The sequence below is a fragment of the Pinus tabuliformis genome, chromosome 3_2, assembly GCF_031772625.1.
Source record: "Pinus tabuliformis cultivar Carrire ecotype Pingquan chromosome 3_2, CPIR1, whole genome shotgun sequence".
Classification (NCBI taxonomy): Eukaryota; Viridiplantae; Streptophyta; class Pinopsida; order Pinales; family Pinaceae; genus Pinus; species Pinus tabuliformis.
Genome location: NC_142302.1, coordinates 1,282,349,473 through 1,282,372,956, shown reverse-complemented (window position 1 = coordinate 1,282,372,956; position 23,484 = coordinate 1,282,349,473). Strand labels below are relative to the sequence as shown.

General features: G+C 39.3%; 1 protein-coding gene across 3 annotated transcripts in view; it reads right to left on the bottom strand.

Annotated features, from left to right (window-relative positions):
* LOC149185423 (APO protein 4, mitochondrial-like) overlaps window positions 1-23,484 on the bottom strand; it is a 97,197-nt gene that overhangs the window by 27,027 nt on the left and 46,686 nt on the right. For 2 of the 3 annotated variants that reach the window (XM_089417940.1, XM_089417942.1), the window contains 2 exons: window positions 9,770-10,533; window positions 9,440-9,493 (listed from right to left, as the gene is read on the bottom strand). In XM_089417940.1, the coding sequence (XP_089274066.1) occupies window positions 9,453-9,493; window positions 9,770-10,533 (805 nt within the window). In that variant the 3' untranslated portion in view covers window positions 9,440-9,452. The remainder of the gene's footprint in view (window positions 1-9,439; window positions 9,494-9,769; window positions 10,534-23,484) is intronic. The other variant, XM_089417941.1, reaches the window with a different exon arrangement.

Sequence of the window (23,484 nt, the reverse complement as noted above, 5' to 3'; positions counted from 1 at the left end):
CTCTTCTCCTCTCTTTTCCTCCCTTCTCTTCTCCTCTCCTCTCTTCTCTTCTCCAACTCTCATAAACTCAAAGTGAGAAAATGAGGAATGAATGGGGGCTTTATTCTTTTCATTCCTCTCATTAACCTCACTCTAACCTCACCCTAACCCACCCCCTCAATGCTAACTTTAAAAAAAATTTAAAAAAATGATGTTTTTTTCCCTTGGGCGCGCAGTTTTGGAGGAAGCGCTCCGAAGCGCTGCGTGAAGCGCACGCTTCCTGGCCCGAAGCGCTGCGCTTCGGAGGCCCGAAGCGCGCTTCGGGGCCGGCGCTTCCTAATTTCCAGGCAGCGCATTAAAAAGGCCGAAGCGCGCTTCGCCATTTTCGGAATCGCGCTTCCGGGGGCGCTTCCGTACGGGGCGCACTTCGGGCCTAGGATCCGGGGGGGGCGCTTCCTGCAACATTGGTCATACCACATATTGTTGAAAAGAAAACAGCAAAGGAGAAGTGAGACACCCTGACCGCCTTATACCAGGGCTCTTCCATGCAACGGAAGATGCAATTGGAGAATCAGTTGCGATCATATCAAATGCAGAAGGGAGAGCAGATAGATGCATTCCTTCTCAGGTTGCAGGAGATTCACGACCAACTTACTTTCAGGAGGTCTACACCGAATCCAGAATTTATGGTCAGGACTGTCCTGAATGCAGTATCTGAGGAGTGGGAGACGTTTTCCCAAAGTATTTTGGGCAGGGCTACTCTTCCCGGTTGGGAGGAGATGTGGGCAGCTCTTCGCCAAGAAGAGATCAGGAGGATGACTAAGGCAGGGAGTAGTGGCAAGGGAGGTCGAATCAAGAAAGAGGAGGAGGATGCGGCTCTAGCATCTGCGGGACAGCAAGGGAAGAGGAAGAAGAAGGACATCTCCAAGGTAAAGTGCTTCCATTGTGGGGATCTAAGACATTATGCATCCCAATGTCCCAGGAAGAAAAACAAGGGAGAGGCTTCTGATTCAAAGGCAGCTCCAGCTAAGGCGGAGAAAGAGGTTGAGACTAATGACGATTGTGCCATGAGTGCTCATGCACCTCTAGAGAAGAGGTGGGGAGACATTGAGTTGTAGTCAGGAGGACTACATACTAGGGGCAGGATCCTTGAGGTGCCCAAACTCTTGGATCATATCCAGCTACGGGAGCCCTTAATGACAGTAGCAGGATGACAGGGGTCAGGTGGAGCAAAGTGTAGTGGAGCAACAAGGCAGTGCTTGGGTGCAGAAATATGAGGCAGCGCAGTGGAGGTTGCAGCAGTGCGAGAGGCACAGAGGTGTATGCAGCAACGCAGTGGCAACAGAGGGAGCACAAGATAGCAGCAAAGGCAGCTTCAGTTTCACGAGGCTTCCAGACTGACTGGGATGTCAATATTTGGGAGAAGTCAGTTACTTACTTCTCGGTAACTGAGTTGTAGTGCAGCAGTTAGCAGCAATGTTCCACCAAGTCTCCGGGACGGGGAGACGCGGGTGCGGGGAGACGCACAAAGGGGACGTGTGGGAGTACCCTCAAATTTTAGGGAAATTTAGGGGAGACGGGGGGAGGTCGAGGTATATATAATATAATTTTTAATTATATATTATATATATATGTATATAATTTTGAAATTTTCATGTTCATATTCATTGTTCAATAATGAAAGCATATTAAATAGACTAATTAGTAATAGTAATACCAATACATTGAAATTTCAAATTTGATCCATACATAAAATTTAAATTCATAATTGAATCAAATAATAACATATTATAGCAGCAATGCTGCCGGCCACGTGGAGGGTTTGGTGGAACTGTGAAATAAACACCCACCTAGCAAGCAGAGGTTGAACCCATGTTTTAAAGAGACAAACAGCACAGGGAAATCCGAAAAACAGTTTAATAATAATAATGCATGGCTTGAATCGGATTAAAATTTAGAAGGTAGATAAAATGTTAAGAGACTGGCATAGTAGATTGCAAAACAAAAATTACCAGCACAACAAATAGAACATAACAAATCGTTGTTTCAACTGCCGGCTGCGTGGAGGGCTGGTGGAACCGTTGAGCAGCAATGCTGCCGGCTGCGTGGAGTAGCAATGCTGCCGGCTGCGTGGAGCAGCAAGGTAACCAGTAACCACTGCAACGTAACTACTAACAGCAAGCTGCTGCGTGGAGAAGAGGGAGGATAAGGCATGAGCTGAAGCTCTGAGCCTCTTGTGGGCACAGTGGGAGCAGATTCACACTTAAACGATGGAAGAAAAAAATGCGCTCCGCTATTTTAACTTTTAACAGAGGTAAGAGCAGAATGAAAAGTAGAGTTAAACCTAACTTTTCATGTAATTTTTTATTTGTAATTGTTAGTTTAGTTTATTTTTATTTTTATTTTTTTTAATAAATTAATTTTCATTTTTATTTTTTTTTTTTTTTTAATATAAAGGATAATTAGACAAAAATGAAGGGGGGACGCCCAGAAGAACCCCATTTTCGGGGGGACGCCCAGAAGAACCCCATTTTCGGGGGGACGCCCAGAAGAACCCCATTTTTGGGGGGGACGCCCAAAAGTACCCCTTTTGGGGAGACGAGTCCCCCACCCTGGGGAAACGCACCCCCTTGCGTCTCCCCGAGTCTCCCCAAAAGGGGGACGTGGGGAAACGCACCCCCGAGAGTCTCCCCGTCCCGGGTGCGTGGGGTGCAAGGGGTGCACGCACCCCACCCTGGGGGACACGTCCTCGTGGAACACTGGTTAGCAGTGGCAGTGCTAGGGGCAGCATGTTGAGTGGGAGTTGCAGTACAGATGTAGCAGTGGTAGTGGCAGTGTCATGGGCAGCAGTACAGGAAGCAGCAGTGCAAATAATGTGAGGCAGCAAGCCAAGCATCAACACAGGTACCGGTGCGGAGGATCAATGTGATGTTTTAGTGATGGAGAATTACTAGAGCACATTCCTCACTAAGAGGGAGTGTTGATTTGTGGTAGCATCGGATGTGCTCTAGCCATGAAAATTGGTGGAGAGGCTAAAGCACATGAGATCTCCAAAACCCAGAAATCGTTTGGAGAAATTCTACCCGGATGAGGAGATATTAAAATAATTAATATTTTTAATGGGGTCCTAAGTATAAACTTAGGAAAATTAAAATATTAATGTGTATTAATATAATTTTGGGTTAGAAGGTTCCAAGAGACGAGGATCAAGCCAAATCTAATCTTAGTTGTTGATTAGGGACTTAATCTCGGTCGTTGAAGACTCAACAGGAAAAGTATAAGAGGAGGCTTGAGGATCAGTTGGAGACACACCAAAATTGATCAGTCAGTTTGAGTTTCTAGAGCGAGGTTTGTTGAGAGAATCGAACCAATGATCTATTGCAGCGAGGGGCAGTTCAGTATAAGGTTGAGAATACATAGCAAAGAGGCAGAGATAGTGCCAGAGAGATAGCGGAGAGCCTGGGAAGGCTGACACAGAGGCCGCTGGGACTGACGCAGTGGCTGAGGAGGCCAACGTGGGTGATGCAGACTCCAGAGGGCCAGAGGGTTGACGCAGAGAGCCAAATGGCTGATGCAGAGGCATCAATAGTTGCGCAGAGGCTAGCAAAGATGACACAGTGCCAAGAGGCAACGCTGGAGATTTTTGTGGGGCAAACTGGAGCTGAGAGGTGACGCAGTCCCTAAAGAGTGATGCAGAGCAGTGGAGAAGCTTGGAGCAGCTTTCGTTGTCCAGCTAAGGAGCTGTCGTCGTTGTTAGGGATCGGTCATCCGGTGACTAATCAGCTAGAATATCTGTCTCTGAGGAGAGGTACTTCTGCCAACAAAATTCTCTAAAGGGTGAGCCATTTCTGGTACCCTAGTTGTATTTAGAAACTGCATAATAATAAAACCCTCATATCTGCTTCACCGGTTTTCCTGCATTGGGTTTTTCCAGAGATGATTTTCCAAAAATAACGATGTCCCTTGTGTGATTATCTCGATTATTTCAGTTGTTGATCTGTATATGTGTTGAGGCTGCATTTGTGTTTATTTCAGTATTTATATTTATAAATAACTTGTTAATGGAAAGAACAAGTAGGAGATAATAAACCAGATAATGCAGTACGAATTTCTGAGGTGTCAGACTTAGAAATTTCAACAAGAGCAGCGTCAGGGAGAGACAGTGCAGCTCCAGAAAGGGTGATTTAGAGGCTAGAGGAGTTGACACAGTCACTTAGAGGCAGCATTGGGGTTTCTGTGAGGCAAATCTAACAGCAGTTCAGCATATCGAATTTTTGAGTTGGGAAGGCTCACTGGGAGGGTGACGTAGCTCCTAGAGGAGGTAACATAGTTCCAACACAGAGCTTGGAGCAGCCATCATTCCCAGCACTGTGGACAGTGCAGTGACCTGTAGGGTTTGTTCATCCAGTTGCTGGATTCACCCAAATATCTGTCTCCAGATAGAGATACTTCTGTCGGGTTTATTCTCTGTTGGGTGAACCGGATTTGGCACCCTAGTTGTATTCAGAAATCTGCTTAATAATAAAACCTTCATATCTGCTGCACTGGTTTTTCCACACTGGGTTTTTGCGTGGACGTTTAATCCAAAAATAAGTGTGTCCTTTGTCTGGTTGTCTCATTTATTTTTCAGTACTTGATCTGTATATTGGTGTAGGCTGCAATGTATTTGCATTAATATTTTCTAGATAATTCTGAAAATAACTTGTTAAAATGAAGAACACGAGTAGGTAATGCAAATCAGTTTATTGCAATAGGATTTTTGGTTTGTTAGATTCAGAAATTTTCACACTCCCTAGTTAAGAGGGAGTGTTGAAAAGTGTAAATAGGTTCGGTCTTCATAATGACATGTGTAATTGTTATAACCTTATTTGCCACTCCATTATAGTGAGAGAAACCCAATATCAACTTACCTTAGTTGTTTGGCTAAAATGCATCCATTTTCACCTTTTCTTTTACTTATGTTAGATTCATCCCATGATAAAAGGGTAGAATTACATGATTGAGTTATTTCTCATAATTAATTTGCCAGAATATTATAATTATGAGATAATAAGCTTTTTCACAATTATGAGTTTTTTCTCGATTATCTCAATTATGAAATTAGTAATTGTGATTTTATGTAATTGATGTAAAGAAGAAAAATAGAATTATTTTTGTAATGCTTGTCTCATGGGTTTCATGAGCAAGGAATTTTTATTTTTAATGATGGCTCCCATTGTGAGCCGTTAGGATTTGTCATCTAGTCATAAACGTCAATTTGAGTCTATGTCATGTATGAAGGACCCTTCTTGGGCATGTTACACATTTGTATGAGTCAGTAAATAAGTATGAAAGCCCTCCAAGACAAGCACAAAACCTCTCCTTCAATTCGGCTACAAGATGGAGTAAATAATCTACACAAAGAGACATGTCGATTCACCCTCTTCAAGTTGGCTTATTACAGGCTCTAATGACTATAAATAGGGCAGTTCGGATTTCATTTGAAGGCAAAATTTCAGAGAGAATTTCGGTCAAGGTCTGAAATTGAAAGAAGTGTGAAAAGGTCAAGGAAGAAGCATCCCAACCAACAAAGTGAAGAGAAGGAAGAGCGAAGTCCTTAGGGTTATTTTTGGGTTTGTTTTAAGGGTTGTAAACCTCCACACATGCGAGAAATTTCTATTGTCTATTGCAGGAAGAAGGCTGAAGTATTACAGTCACAGTAAGAGAATATTTTGGGTGAAGATCAAAGAAGATATCAAGCCGAGTTGTCAAGTAAGCAATCTCCTCCTAAAGCAAAAGGAATCAAGGTCCCAAAGTTGATTCTTCACACCTACTAGGGTTTCTGAAGGAAGCCTAGAAGTTGCAGGTCTAAAGGAAGCCGAAAATCTAATGTATAGCTAAGATACAAAGGAAGGCAAGCAGTTGGACCAAGTGTTGACTTGGGTACGAAAGAGAAGCGATGAAAGGATCTTGTGTCTTGGTCTTGGAGAGGCAAATAGGTCACGGGTTTTGGTCTTGGTATTCGTCATTGAAGTCTCTATAAGAAGAAGAATTTGTTCGGGTTTTCCTCTCAAATGGGAGATGTTTTGGCCCTGGCTATAGCCTACATTCTATGTCTCTTGTCTCTTTATGGTTTATGCATTGGTAGTTGTTTGATGAAGAATAACACTATAATACCATAAGTAAAAGAAGATCCTAATCTAAGAAGTAAAAAGCATTCACAAGAAGTTACTAATAGAAGAGAAATAACTTAACTTTGATGCCCTAGATTTCTCAACACGCAAAGCATCACGAGTTGAGCAGGGACCAATATCAACCTAGTAGACTTGTTCCTTACACGGTGTCCATGCATTGGATTGGCGAAAGATCATGAGTTGGTATCCTATTAATGGTACGATAATCTTAGTCAGGGGCATAGTAGAGCGAGGACCCTTAAACATGACGAATACTACATGCTCCAATTGGTAGTGGGATACAAGTCGACAACTCTTCAGCATTCCATCCTAGCATTAGGGGAGTGGGATTGGCATTGGATTGAGTCTAGGGTTAGACTAGAGAGAGGTGATGAGTTGGTATTTAGTTGAGGGAGCAGCAACTATTGCCAGAGACAGAGCACGACTAGAGCCATGGGATAGGGGTGTTGATGATTGGCCATGGTGGCATTGGGATCTAGGAGGATCTGTTGATGGTAGGATGAGTCAGAGTTTAGTCTGAAATCTGAGCATTAAGGGATCTGTTCTTGGTTGGGCAGCAGAGAGGTATGGTATCACCCACTGGTTTGTATGGGATCCAGGTATTGATTCTCAGTTGCACTGGACCGCTAGATTGGTTGACAAATATGGATTGCTTGAGGGCAAGCAATCTTGGGGCGAGAGGATTTGTCATGTTCCTTTTTTTGGTTTCCCTTACGGCATGGTCAGGATGGACTTCTAGGGTTGGAGGCAGCTAGGTCACAAGAGTTGGTTTACTCTATCAGCGGGCCCAGGGGATTTTGGAGGGGTTTTGAGGAGTTTTTATGAGGTTCGATGGCATTCGCTTGGTGTATTCCATCATCCACATAGTTTGCCTTTCATTTCGTTGCATTCTAACAACTTTCAAAAAATAGAGTTATTAATGGGTCTGACTCAATTAATTACGCTTAACAGTGGCATTCCAAGAAGAATACTTGACAGAACACCTTAGTGTAATAGCTTGTTGGAATAGGAATAAGAAGATCTACAAGATGGGTGGTTAGAAGTGAGTTTCAGTGGCCTGGAAGGCATGGTGGCCAATTTACCATTTTCCCATATTAAAAATATATTTTAATTGAAATAAAAAGAAATGTGCTCAATGATTAAAATAATAATAAAATAGGAGGTTCTAGAGGGGCCCATCAAATCTATAAAAAGAGGAGGAGGAGGCCATCAAAGAACATCTTGGATTTGTGGTATTGTCTTTGTGGTGAGGATGTGAGACCCTAGTTCTCTACTCAGCAGTAGCCCCGGGACGGAAACCCTCGGGTGATTCAGTGAGAGTGGGCGAGTACCCAACTCTCCCCTTGGTAAATTGATTCAGAATTCACAGGAGAGCTTAGCAGTAGCAATTCAATTCAGTTTTTGGAGGGTCAGTGCAACATTGAGCAGATTCTTGAGGCAAGCTTCTATCTCAGTTATATCAGTTGTTTCAGCATGTAAAACCCCAATTTCTATATTATAAACAAAGCTAAGATTATTTTTGCTCATTCTGTTGTTATTTTGCTGTTCTATGTTGTTGAACTTTACATGGCAATGTTCTGTTAATGAATGGAGATTTTATATGGAGCATTTGTTGAGTTAAATTTCGAGATGTTGCAAAAATTTCAGTTTGGGATATTACATATTCTAACATCATTAGGAGAGGAGTTATTTCAAGTATTATGCATTTGAAATTTCACAACATAGACATGCACAATGTTTATGTCCATATAGCAAATATTCGTTTGAGCATCTAACTATTTTCAAACAGCAGGAACATGAGGCTTTAAATCTTTTGAGAGAGAGAGTAGCTTGGGATTGAAGTCATTATTTGTGTTGAATTTTTTTGAAGTTACCCACATAAATCATTTATCCAATATAAGTGGACTGTATGCACATGAATCCTATCACACAAAAATCACTAAACTATTTATGACATCACAAAAATTCCTGGAGGAATGCAAAATAATCATATCTATTGCTATTTATAGATAGGAAAAAGAGTCCTATTCTTTGAGGGGCGTATTCCAAAATTCAACATAATTTGATTGGATGTAACCACAAAATCCTGGAAAGACAGAACAACTATCTAGATGGACAAGAGAGATAAGAAGATAAACGATTGGATTCATTGGCTCCAAAGATTGTTCCTGATAAAGTAGGGGGCAGCTCATCTATCAGTTCCAATTTCACCAATTTCGAGCATGACAATTAGAGATACTAATAACACAAACCAAATTGGCAAGTGGTATTCAGCAATAACAATAAATTCCATCGAATTGACAGACAATATATTACTAACCAAGCAAGATGTCCAAATGCGATGAGGAAAGCATCTAGAAAAGTCAGTAAGGACCTAAGGAAGTTAGACTTGCACCTAACCACCCATAGTCCCCCAACAAAGAAACAACAATTCAACATTAAAACATTATAATACTAAGGATTGACGTTCCATGTGATGATGAGGGATTGTTTACAGTTAATAATAACACATGGTAGTGAGAAAATGGTCAAAGGAGTTTATTTAAAATAGGTAATCTCTTCCTTTCTCATTGAAAAATATATTACTTTATAGCTCAACTTTGATTCACATTTTTTTCAGCTTCTGGCTTTTTCCTAGTGGAGAAAGAAATCTTGCACATTTGCTAAAAGTTAGCGCTGAGAAGGTCCAAAAGGTTTAATCTCACAACGAAGACCATTAATAATTCCCCTTGAAAATTTCTCCCCATCCATCTTAATGCCAATTACAAAAGACATTCATGACTCCAAAGGTTGTATAGAAACAAAAAATATATATTTTCCAACGCATCATTTTAATATGTTTTGCACTTTTGTCTTGTAGAATTAATATTATGCACGTATAAGTCATAGAAAGCTATACCCTAGCATGAGGCAACTCTATAGGTTAACATAACTAACAATTAAGGCCCATGAACTATGAAATGCCTGTATTTTTATGGAATTGGTTTCCCTCTATCTAAATTCATTGACATTTTTTAAGTAAATATGGGTTCGCATGTGATGTAATCCTATTCAATCAACTAATTAGGGATATGTGATCAGGAAGTTATGCATTGTCCACATAGTAGACGGACTTATATGATTCCAGAAAGTCACATGACAAATTTCCAGACTTTGAAATCATACCCCACGTATAAGCCAGCATCATATATTTATCATTGATTTCAGCCAATAAGTAGCACAACATAACTCCACCCCTACAATATAACTTCGAGCTCAAGATATCCAGTTTGGTTTTATAGTCTCACCAAAGTTGAATCCTTAAATAGGATGGTTCTGTAATTTCTGAAGTTGTCTGCAATCTGAGGAATAATCACTGAGAAAGATCAATTTATAGCTGGCTTCTATGTTATGTAATTATGAATGCAATCATGCATATCTATATAAATTTGTATATACTATTATGTTGTTTCAACTGAAATTATCTTTTTGAGCACTTGTAATAATGTATATCAATGCATGCCTTTTTGTCTAATCATGTAATACAGCATATTAAGGTTAAAAAATGAATATATGCCAGATAGACGAAATGAACATGCAAATGTTAATGAGGAAAATAACCGAAGCTGGTAACAGACCATTTATCTTCATCCCGCAGTGATATTTGCGAGTTATTGCTGCCCCAGCTTGCACACACAACTCCACGATGGCAGGTGCATGACCATAGAATCCTCTCCCTTCATCTACAAGTGGAGTTGGATCATGTTCACGTATATGCCACACATACCTTGGTGGTATGAGATCATCCAACTCAGCACGTTTCCACATGTGAAGCCCTTTCCAGGAGTCATATTTATATATCCCACACATCCTAACCTTATGTCCTGATGGACCTACGTGGACTTCAGGGCAGTGTTTGCAAACTTTTACAGGATAGACAAACATAAGTTTTTTAATCCCCAGTCTCATTGTTTCCCAAGCTTGTAGTGTCCTTTCTGCCAAAGCACAGATCTCTCCTGGCAAATGAGAGGAAGATTCTATTACCTCTGTATTTATGGAAGCTTTATTTACATTGTCAGATATATTATTTGATGATTGAACATGAGGTCTATCATTCAAGCCAAGGGACTGGTTTGTTCTGTTTGTTGGATATTCAGGGAGGTCCACTCCTGCTTGAATACAAAGCTCAACAACAGCAGGAATTCTATCGAAGTCAAACCTTTCATCATGCTTTATTACATCTTGAAACATATCATATAGATGAAAAGTCTCCACAGGAACAATAATATCATTAATGTTCCCTTCTATCCAATCATGCATCAATTTTTTTGCTCCCCATTTATGGCCTCGGCATGTCCGGATGTGATGTCCTATATGGCCAACAAATATTTCTGAACAGTGCCTGCACAAATGAAATAGGAAATTGGCATGTTTAAGCTTGGCTGTAGGATACTTAATGTTTGATAAGAATGGAAACAAAATTATGAATTCCAGCTGAGCAAAATCTCTCTCTCATATATATATATATATATATTGATATTGACACACACTGAAAGATGCACAATTAACCATAGATGACCAAGAACAATAATAGTATTTAAACAGTAAATATGTAAAGAGCAAGTTAAAGTGCATGGATGGAGAACACAAAGTGAATGTATAGTTGTAAAAAAAAAAAAACCTGTAGCTGCACATGGATAGCAGGCATGAACCAAGAATTAATTGAAAAGGAGCAAAAGTATTGCACTGAAGGTGGCCAACAAGGTCTCTAGTCTATTTAGTAGTTAGAGGTTGCATATCTCCTGTCAAATGTATAACGTATTCAAGTTAGTGTAAGCATCTGCCAGCAACTTCTCTAAGGCCAATGTGCTCCTGATAGCTAACATGGGAACAATTTCTGACGTTGTACACCTCTCTGCTCCTCTTTACTTTCTCAATCCACTGAAAATCAAGCCATCCTAGGTGATAAGAAAGAAATCAGTGAAGAGATTATGTTGCTCCATCCTAGGAGGTTCTCACCAACTCATCGGACCTGAGCTTCCAGTTAAGCAATCTCCTTGAAAGTTCAAGTTGTACCATTCAAGATTGGTAAAATGATGTCATACTTATGCTTGATCATCAACATAATTATTGTAAAACTGCTTGAGGGGTGTGGGGATGGGGTGCTAGAGGAGTATTTTTACTTGTCAAAGGTGATATTAGCCAAAAAATGTAGTAATCAGTTCCTGTGTCATATCGTGCACCTATGTATCTGATATCATCTGCAAAAAGCGCTAAGCAACAAAGCTAGATACCAATCAGGAGGGAAACTTATCTTTGTTCAATGTCTGTAGGTTGATAGTGTTCCAATTTCGAGGATCCTCTTGGAACAAATAATATGCATATCTTTAACAGTGAAAGAAACCAATCAACGAGAGAAAAAAATTATGATGGTTGCAACTTGCCTCTCAATTTCAAAATAGGAAGGACTAGAACTAGAGTTTCAATGCTCCTTTCTCCATATACAAGTCAGAAGAATTATATAGGAAGATGCTCCCCAAACTTTCTATTGAAACCAAACTCAATTGAAAGTGGAATCTTAGAGATGATAAACGTAAATGACATAAAAGGGGTGCAAGCTATTTAGGACATGAGTATTTCCTTCAAAATGAGATTCCTTGCATTGTTCATGTATATGACACTCTTGACTAAATGAAGGCTTCATGAGACAGGATTCATAGGTGGGAATTGTAGATATTATGGGAAGCCAGAGAATGGAGGCCATTTTTACTGGAGGTGCCCGTTCATTGGGGAGGTCTGGAACCTAATTAAAAGCCTATGCAGATATTCTTCTTGGGACTCCTTAGTGCTACCACAAATCTGGCTAGATTGTCTAACAGGTAATCGGGGTGGTCACACTTCAGTTCTTGTAACGAAAAACAAGTTCTAGGATGTTTGAATATTTAAACAAAATATGATTTCTAAATTTGACTAGTTTTCAGTTTTAGATTCCATGGTAATACAATATTCAACTTGTCTGATTGCCTTAAGAAAGGATTGTGGAAAGCTAGACATGTGGGGCTAGATCCCATCCACTTGCCTTACTTACAAGGATAGGTAGGTGCAGGCTTTTTTTCAAAGGGGAAACATTATTTTGATACAATGTTATTCTTGCATGTACTTTCAAAGGGATGGTAATTGCATGGCCTGAGCCACATGAGTGAGACTTGCTTTCTCTCCAAAACAACATGCAGACAAAGACTAATGGGCTTTTACCATTCACCCACCCTTAAAGTGGCTGTGAATTGGAGAGCATCCCAGGTCATTGGGACTGCTGTGACTGACATCATCGACAGGGAAAAGAAAATGATCAAAGCTTTGTAAGTGGCCAGTGTGGACCTCCCAAACTACATTGAGAACATGAGTGCCTAATAAGCATGGAGTTCTATTTGAACTCTATGCTTCACTAGCTCAAAAGCAAAATCAGTCCTTCCAATAACATATTGGCATGAATGTTAAGTTGTTTAAAAAGAATGCACATAGCTATCGGCATGGTCACTTTGAAGTCAATTGTCCCATATTTCAAAAACTAACACTCCTTTTCTTCTATAGATGGTTCCCAAAAAGATGGAAGTGGATTTCTGAAAGTAATCGTTTGGCCAAGCTACCAACATTTTGGGGACCTATTCCACCAAATTTGCCCATGGCCTGCACCTTACGCCTACCACAAGTGGCCTATTTATGCAAGTGCACTGACCCATGAAGGACAACCACAAGCAGCCTATTTATGCTTGTGCACTAATCCATGAAAGGTAAACATGCCCTTTGGGGGACTGTAACTTTGGTGAGTATTGCTATTCTAATTTCTCACACCAAGGTTCAGAGGAATCGCTCCAAAGACATGTTAGCCCCTAATGGTTCATATCAACGTTTTAAAACCCGGCCAAGTCGAACCACTACCTGGTCAAACCAGCCAATTCATTAGGCTTGAAGGTCAACCCAACCAATGACCCTGGTTTGGGCCGAGATAAACCCCAGTTTGGTACCAAACCAGCATGAACTGGTATAACCTGTCCAATTCCATCATAACCCGACTGGGTCAATGCCAGCACTCAGATGTGCGGCCACAGACCCACGCAAAGTTGTTTTGGGCAGTTGTAAGTAATTTTTTGGGAAATTAGGGGTTGTTTCCCTCCAAAAACAGCCCCTCCAAACCTATAAAATTATTCATCTCCTCTCATTTGTATCACACATCTCATTTGGAGTTTTTGTGAGCTTCGTTGTGAGCTTGGAGAATGTTGAGTTTTTGTTATAGTGTAACAATAGAGAGTTTGGGTTGTGTTTGTCATCTTGGAGCTGCTTTAGAGTTGTCTAGTGGAGTTGGCATCTTCAGGAGGATAACGCAGCTAGTTTTCATTTCCAAGTAAGGCCTTTCTCTTATGAAACCAGCTCAAGTAAAGATAGAAAAGATAGATCAACGCCATAGAATTCAGCCTCTTCGAGGGGGCAACCTCCTTTACATTACATGAATGAACAATTCTTGGATGATACAAATGATAAAACCTCCTTTCTATATATAGGAGTCTAAGGAGTCACAATATAATCCAGTCGACCTAACAATAATAATATAAAGCCACAAAAATAACAATAGAGGGATTCTATGGGGCACAGAAATAACAATATGGGGGTAATAGGGGCACAACAATATAAATAAGGGTATAACTACAATAGTAATGGGGTAATCACTAGTATTATAGGGACCCAACATGCCCCTCTCCTTCAAAAAAGTGTTGTCCTCAACGCTTGAGCAGTTCTGGATACTTCTGCATAAAATTCTCATCCTCCCATGTGGAATCTTCAGCGGATAAGTTCTTCCACTTGATAAGATACTCTGAAATTGATCGATTTCGTAGCTGTCGAGTTCTTGTTTCTGTGACTGCTTCCGGTTCCAATATAATTTTTCCTTCCTCGTCAAGTTCTGGCAATATTGTTTGAACTGGGAGCTTGTCGCCTATAACCTTCTTTAAACATGAAACATGGAAAACTGGGTGCAATCGAGAAGCTGCAAGAAGCTCCAATTTGTATGCCATAGTACCAATCTTTTCCAACACCTTGTATGGACCATAATACTTTGGTGATAATTTATTATCCTTCTTAGCTTGCTTTAGGGACATTTGCTTATATGGTTGTAGCCGTAGGAATACCCAATCACCTACATCAAAACTTCTTTCACTGCGATGTTGATCTGCCTGTTGTTTCATTCTATTTTGTGCCAACACGAGGTTATCCTTTAAGAGTTGGAGGACTTGTTGTTGATGTTCGATGTGATGTTCCACTGCCTGAACCTTAGAATTTTCTCTTAAATATGATGTGATTGATGGTGGTTGATACCCATAAAGTGCCATAAATGGGGTCATTTTTGTTGCTGTATGGAAGGAAGTGTTATACCACCATTCAGCCAGAGGCAACCATTTGACCCATTGTGTCTGTTTATCAGATACAAAGCAACGAAGATATCCTTCCAAACATTTGTTTACTATCTCAGTTTGCCCATCAGATTGAGGATGATAAGATGAGCTATGAGCTAACTGAGTACCAAGACAAGAAAATAATTCTGTCCAAAAATTTCCAGTGAAAATGGGATCTCTGTCACTTACAATAATCTTTGGGTTTCCATGTAGCTTTTGAATTGTTTCCATAAATGCAGTAGAAACTGTACTGGCTTTAAATGGATGTGATAATGCACAAAAGTGTGCATACTTGGTAAGTCTGTCAACTACCACCATGATGACACTCTTTCCCTCAGACTTGGGTAAACCTGTGATAAAATCCATTGAAACCTCCTCCCAACGTTGGCTTGGAATGGATAAAGGTTGTAATAGACCCGGTGTCTTAATTGTTTCAACTTTATTTTGTTGGCAAACCAAACATTCCGCCACAAACTTTTGAATATCTGATTTAAGGCCATCCCAAAAAAATTCCTTCTTAACCCTGTGGTAAGTTTTTAAAAATCCTGAGTGCCCTCCTAAGGGAGAAGTGTGCAATTCCATAAGAATCTTTTGTTTTAGCTTGGAATTCTTACAGAGGTATAAGCGATCTTTGTACCATAACGAATCATTTTGCCAGCTAAATGTATCAGAAGTACTGGAATCTTGTTGTAGCTTTCGAATAAGTGCCCACACTTCTTCGTCATTCTTCCATTCCTCCTTTGCTTCGTTTATCCAATCTGGTTGGATAATAGAAATGGCACACAACAATGCTTCCACATCCTCATCCTTTCTTGAGAGTGCATCTGCCACCACATTTTGCTTCCCTTTTTTGTAGATGATTTCAAAGTCATAACCCAACATCTTTGTGACCCACTTTTGTTGCTCTTCAGAGGATAATCTTTGTTCTAAAAAGTATTTAAGGCTATCATGATCCGTTTTTACCTTGAAGTGTCTTCCCATTAGGTAGGGTCGCCATTTCTTAAGTGCATGGAGTATTGCCAACATTTCCTTCTCATAAATAGCTTTGCTTAAAAACTTTCCCTTGATTGGACGACTTTCAAAAGCAATGGGTCTTTCATCTTGCATTAGAACAGCACCAATTCCATTTCCTGAAGCATCACATTCCACAATAAAGGTTTTTGTGAAGTTCGGTGTAGCTAAGACCGGTGCTTGGCACATTGCCTCTTTAAGATGTTTAAAGGCCTTTGTTGCTTCCGGAGTCCATGAAAATGAATCTTTCTTCAATAATGTTGTTAGAGGTGCTGCTATTCTCCCATAATTCTTAACAAACTTGCGATAATACCCTGTCAACCCAAGAAATCCTCGCAGATGCTTTATGGATGTGGGGATTTTCCATTCCTTAATGGCTTTAATTTTGCTAGGGTCTACCTTAACTCCTTCATGAGATACAATATGACCCAAATATTCCACCTCCTGGACTCCAAAGAAACATTTGGATCTTTTTGCATATAATTGTTTCTCCTCCAATAGTTGTAGCACCTTGTCAACATGTTCAACATGATCCTTCCAAGACTTGTTGTAGATTAGTATATCATCAAAAAATACTAACACAAATTTTCTAAGGAATGGTTTGAAAATTGAATTCATCAAACCTTGAAATGTTGAAGGTGCATTGGTAAGGCCAAAAGGCATGACCAAAAATTCATAATGACCCTCATGAGTTCTAAATGCCGTTTTCGGAATGTCTTCAATCTTCATTCTGATTTGATGATATCCCGAACGAAGATCCAACTTGGTGAAGTAAATTGATCCATGCAATTCATCCAGTAATTCATCAATGACAGGAATGGGGAACTTATCTTTAATAGTGAGCTTGTTGAGCTCCCTATAATCTGGACACATGCGCCATGATCCATCCTTCTTGTGCACCAATACTACTGGAGCTGAGAAAGAACTTTGACTCGGTTGAATTATACCAGCCTCTAGCATTTCTGCAACCATACGTTCAATTTCACTTTTTTGGACATATGGATATCTGTACGGCCTGATGTTTGGAGGAACACTTCCTGGAATCAGATGAATAGCATGATCATGATCACGCATAGGTGGGAGACCTTTGGGAGTCTCAAATACCTTGGAATGATTGTCCAGGACTTTTTGGAGATCTGGAGAAATAGATGATTCCAATGTGGAAACATCTAGCGAACATAATTGTGCAATTACACCTCTTTGCTCCTTTTTTAGAAGCTTTGTCATGCCATTAGAGCTGATTATCTTTCCTGGTTTCCCTGCAATACCCCTTAATTCAACTTCCTTTCCTTCCACAGAAAATTTCATGAAAAGTTCTTGAAAATTAAAAGCTATTGTACCCAAGGATTGTAGCCATTGGACTCCTAGTACAACATCAGCACCTCCCATTGGAATGGAAAGCATTGGGCTAGTCAATACATATTCTCCCATGGATAGCTTGATATTATGGCACTTTCCAGAACAATTTATTGTTCCTCCATTTGCAATCATCACTTGACACTCTGGTGCTGGATATAGGAAGCAATTCAATTCTTTTGCTACCCTACAATGAATAAAATTGTGGGTGCTTCCTGAATCAATCAACACTATTACCTTTTTCTTCTTGATTTGTCCTTCTATCTTGATGGTTTGAGGAGTGGTAATTCCCGCCAATGCATTACAAGATATGGTCGGATTTATTTGTTCTTCATCTAGGCTTTGTTCCTGGAATATATCCTCTTCTTTTGACCTTTCTTGCTCCTTTTCTTCTTCCTCTTCACAATCTATGTAGAATAATTTCTTCTCAGCACACTTATGACCTTTTGTGTATTTGCTATCACAATTGTAACAAAGCCCTTTTGCTCTTTTTTCTTCCAATTGTTGTGGTGTCAACCTTGTAGGTTGTGGAAGACTATGGGCAACAACACTTCCTTCTTTATAGTTGTGAACGGTATGCTTTCTAGTTGCCATAATTTTGCTTTCCATTTTTCTTGCTAACCTGAATGCCTTCTCTAATGAATCAGGTTCCCAAAGGCGCACATCATGTTGGATATTATCCTTTAAAGACCCTATGAACACATCAATCCTATGCTCCTCTGGAATATCTTTTACCCTTATGTTCAATTTTTGGAACTCCTCAATGTGCTCCATTATTGAACCCTTTTGTTTGAGACTTATCAATTGGCTAAAAAAAGTGTTGCTTTTTGTATCCTCATAATGTGCTATCAATTCTTCCGTAAAAATTGCCCAAGTGATAAATTGTTTACGAGAACAAAGCCATTGATACCATACAAACTGATTTGGTTCCAAATATAAAGTTGCCATACGTACCTTTTGTGTGTTTTGCACATTATTGAGATCGAAGAATTGCTCCATCTGTAATATCCATGTGGCGGGATCCTTGCCATCAAACTTCCTCATATCGATTTTTGGAACATGGTGAGTCTTCGATCCAACATTAGCGTCTATGGTATCATGATTAACATTTCTTTTGTTCTCATCATGAGTTTCCTTTACTACCTTTTCACCATTAGCGACCCTTTCTTGTAGCAACTTCTTCAATTCTTCCATATCTGTCTTCAAATCTGCCATGTCTCTCTTCAAATCTGTCTTCGAATCATCCATCTTAGCTTCCATGCCCTTTATCTTAGATTCCACGCCACTTATCTTAGCTTCTGTTAGCTTTTGTGAGCGTGACATTTGTTGCACTTGTTCTTGTAATTTTGATATATCATGTAGCATTTCTTCTTCTTCTTCATGAGTCATGCTAGAGCTTTCAGGTTCCTTACTAGGTGTTTGCATTTTCTTTCCTCGGGGCATCCGTTACCGATAATAATGCTTTACTATGCCCTTTGAATTCCGTTAAACCAAGCTTACACAAAAATTTAAAAAAAAACTACACACCTTTTTTCACTTTATAGAAGCCTGATATTGAATCTGATGTATCTCTGTAATTTCGGATCATCCAGTTCTGAAATTGCTACCTGCAGTAGCCTTCTGCGTCCTCTTTCCAATGCCACAAGTCTGAGCCAAATTGGATTCTCCAAGGAAGAGTTATGTGAAATCTCCCACAGTGACTTGCTTTTAGACTGGTTCAGTAGAGCGAACTTGTACGACGTGCCACGAGTCACTGTTTCAACCTTTGAATCTAAAACACACATACAAGAAACTACAGTCCGTTCTCTTTCTGTACCTTTTTACGAAATTTCAATCCGATCCTCAGAGAGAGAGTTATGACGATTTTCCCCAGGTCACCTGTTTTGAATGTAATTCAGGAGTCTGCAAAAAGGCCAACTTCCTCAGATCATATCTCCGAAAATATCGCGCGAAAAGCTCTGAAATTCGGACCCAAGGTTCAGCGCCAATTCTTCTCAAATGGGTTTTTTTTGCGACTTCTGAAACGTCACAAAGTTATAGCGAAAATGCAACGATGACCTGTTTGGAGCAGCGAAACCCTAGAATCCAAAGCTCTGATACCAAATGTTATGAAACCAGCTCAAGAAAAGATAGAAAAGATAGATCAACGCCTTAGAATTCAGCCTCTTCGAGGGGGAAACCTCCTTTACATTACATGAATGAACATTTCTTGGATGATACAAATGATAAAACCTCCTTTCTATATATAGGAGTCTAAGGAGTCACAATATAATCCAGCCGACCTAACAATAATAATATAAAGCCACAAAAATAACAATAGAGGGATTCTATGGGGCACAGAAATAACAATATGGGGGTAATAGGGGCACAACAATATAAATAAGGGTATAACTACAATAGTAATGGGGTAATCACTAGTATTATAGGGACCCAACACTTTCACATGAAAAAATCCATATTTCATTGCTGCCCATGTATTTAATTTTTTTTTGGTTTTATTAAGTTTCAACTTTCAGTTTTAAAGTTTTAAATTTCAGCCGGTTTGTAGGCTAAATCTGTCCCAATTTTTTTCGAAATTTATCTTAGGCTTTCCATTTACTTAGTTGCATTTATTTATTTTAAATTTGCGAATTTTAAATATTTCATTAGCCACTATGCCTCCTAAAGCTAAGGACACTACGTGGGCTATTGTGATATGGTTGATGCCAAAATGATCTACAAATATTGCCAAAAATCTATTGGAGGAGGGGGTCTTCCTAGGATGAAACAACACTTGGTTGGGATAAGAGGCCAAGTAAAGCCATGTAAAGCACCAAATGAAGTGATAGGCATATTAGTGCAGAATTCTTTGAGAGATTTGAGAAGTTCGAGCATAATGCTAGGGATAAGGCTATCAAAGAAACATTGCAAGGAAGAAGGAAGTTTTACAAGCCATGAGAGTAGGTGGGTGTGAAGATTTTGAGATTCAAGACTCCTCTTCTATCCCTTCCACCAATGTCCATGACCCATTTTGTTATGTTCATCCTGCTCTTGGATCTTACAATCAAGGCCAACAATCTAAAAGTAAAGAGAGGATGAACATCTAGAGTTACTTCTCAACTTCCCCCACCATTACCTCTGCTAATGCTACTTCCTCTTGGGAAAGTCTAACTCAACCCACTTTGGATAACCATTGGAAAAAGCAATGCAAAGAAGTTATTTTTCAATACATTGTTAGATGGTAGTATGATGCAGATATCCCCTTTATAATGCTACCCACTCACCTTACTAACAAGCTATGTGGAACTTTGTTATATCTGCATGAAAGGGCTTCAAAGGCCCTAGTATGCATGATTTGAAAGGAAATCATTTGCAAAAAGAGATTTTTTGCATTGAAAGAATATTTCACTTGTTAATTTGGCGGCTCAAGGACAAATCCCCTCTGTTGGACAATCTTCCTCATCAAGACCCTTTCTAGCCCTTGGAAGAATTTATTTTGGTTAAGGAAGAATATATTTTTAATATGGAAACCCACATGTGCACAAAAGGACAGGTTAGCCCTAAAAGGAAATTGGACACCCTTGGATTTGCTATAAATAAAAGTCAAGTGACCCTCATTTGGAGACCACCATCAAGCATTCTTTTTTCTTCTTTGATTTTTGGCTTGCACATGTCTGAAATTGGTATATGAGGAATTTGTTCTCATAGGTCTGAAATCGCAAGGTCCGAGCACGTGTAGATTAGGGTTTTTGCTTCACAACTACAGGGATGCCACAGGAAATTTTTGGCTAAAGTCGCACGCATGTGAGCCTCTACGTGTGACAGGAAGGCTTCAGTCGTACACATGACCTTCAGTTCTATGCAGTCGGGACATAGGGTTTTTCTGACAATTGACCGCAGATGTTGCTTATTGACCGCAGCTTCCGCAGATGTTGACCGTTGACTGCAGCTTCTAAATCATGATTTGGATTAGTATTATTGTTGGGTTCATCTCTGGGATAGTTTGGTTGGTTTTGTTGGATAGTCTTGTGAATGAAGAATTGGAATATTGTACTCTCTCTCTTTGTTGAACATTTTATGACAATCTAATAAGAAGAAGAATTTGAAAGGGTTTTCCCCCTTGTGGGGTTTTGCTCTGGTCTCTGACCAATCTTGGTGTCTCTATGCCTCAATGCCTTTCTTCTATTGTTCCTTTATGTTATGCTACATTGTTGATGATATTGTTCTTTCTCCATAATTGCATATGGTGTAATGATGTTATAATACTATGGGGTGAATTAAATGTGTAAATGATGAAAAGCATATATCTAAAGCAAAGAACAATGCAACCCTAAGAAAAATTAACATGGTTTCAGAGTCGGGCTAAAGAAAAGTCATTGAGATCACCCGTGAGAAGACACCTTTAATGGAAGCAATAGAAGACTTACGAGACCTAAAAGAATGCTAGGGCTTGAAGGAAACCCTAAGCAATCTGGTTATTAGGGTTTGATGGATTACATGAGGTTAGGGTTTGGAAGAAACCCTGGAATATGAAAAAGGTTTGAGTTATGCAGTCTTGAAACCCTAGCATGATGAGTGAGATGTTGTTCTAGCACTTGTGACAGATTCAGTGTAACCATAGATGGGATAACCTCAATTAGGCCTGGTTGTTGATGAAGTCGATGGAAATATTGAAGGCAACATTGTTACATGGATAATGGACAGTACTAACTCTTGGAGGTTGGTTCAAGAGGGAGATGATCACTTTTTGTTAAAGATAAGTACCTTTTAGATTTATGTTATTTCTTTATGATACTAGACTTATTGTTTTGATTATTGCTTATACTTCCTGCATAAATATTTGAGTATGTGAATACTCAAATCTCTAGATGAGATGTAAAAAGCATATCCTTCTTGAGGATCATCTAAGGTGCAAGAAAAGAGAGCTAGTGCAAGAAGAGAAGAGTTGGTGCTGGAAAAGGAAAAAAGTACTTGAGGAAAGTTTTCAAAGTAGCATCCAGAAATTACAATATGCAAGTACTACAGCTGCCAATAACAAATAAGTGTTACAAGTTGCAAAGGTATATGAATACTACAAGGTATGTGTAGTATATTGTTTTAGTGTTATGATTTAGCTGCAAGATTGGATGGCAAATTAAGTCCTAAGGTATGTTGAATATCACCTTCATGAATGACTCATGCATTCATATGAAAGTAAGTTTGATTTCTGGTACATGTGATATATTGGTGCTCTTGATATTTGGCAAGACATGGTGGATTTCCTGATTTTATAAAGTTGTCTAGAAACATCAATTGTGTTAACTTGATATTATTATAAATGCTTGTGATAAGCATGGTAACCCTAATGGTAAAAAATGTAACAATAAGATTGATACTCGGGATCTTCTTGTTGATCTTGGTTAGGTTTCAACAAGCTCAGTAAAGTTGAATGTGATAAAATCAGATTCCCTGACTTGATGACTGAAGCAATGCAATAAAGAAGTGATGTTGTGATTATGATCCTTGAAGTATGAAAATACATTTATATGACACTAACCTTTGATGAAGATTTGATGACATGTTCATATGTGATGATGAAGTAGCTGATGATGATTTGTTATGACCATGATGCATATATGTTTGAAAACCTGATATAGTTTGACTCCATGATCTGACAGTTTTGTTGATACATAACAGTATTATGATAGACAGGTTGATGTCGTGAATGATTATTGAAGAGGCTTTCCATTCAAAGGGAGAAACTCTCCATAAGATCCCAACACCTATTATTATTTGCAGTAAATGAATAGAAGACTCTTGATTATCGAAGCAAGGTTTATGGACATGAATAGATGATCTTGATGAAGGAAGAAGTTTTGGCAAACTATAATTTGAGCAGAAATGGTTTTCTCCTAGTCCAAGTCCCAGCCGCTGGGAGAAATTCTTAAGGGTGCGGCTACAGGCCTCTTAGCAGCACGAAAGAAGCCCTATGGGTGCGGCTGAGCCTGCAAGATACAAAAATCTAAAACCTTATGCATGAAACCAGGAGCGCATGATAGAAATTTCTATGGACAGAAAATGAACAGTAAGATCTACATAATGTTTGACTTGTTGCAGGGATTAGAATGAAGGTTGACCTCTCTAGAAAATGTGAAGTGACCTACCTTTTGGAATCTACTCTTACTTGTGTTGACAAGGCTGAATTCTAGAGAATCATTGCTAATAGAATCTTGAGGAAAATTTCAATGATTATTGTCTTATGCAAAGATCTTTATGTTGCAGAAAATGTGAATGTCTTAACTCATCTTGTGTTTGCAGGGGTCTATAATATGCATATCATTATGTTAGTTGTCTTGATTTGATCATTGGAGCTAGTATGACAATAAAGGATTGCTCCTCAGTATGCAATAATTTCTATTCTGGTTATTACAAAGATTTCACAATGAATGGATGGCAGAAACTTATATGACTTGTCCTTGGTGTATGCATTTACATTTAGTGACAGAAATGATTCATATTATGATCACGTGGATGGTTTGATGAAGTTTGGCTTGATATTGCTTGGTAAATGACAGTTGTTG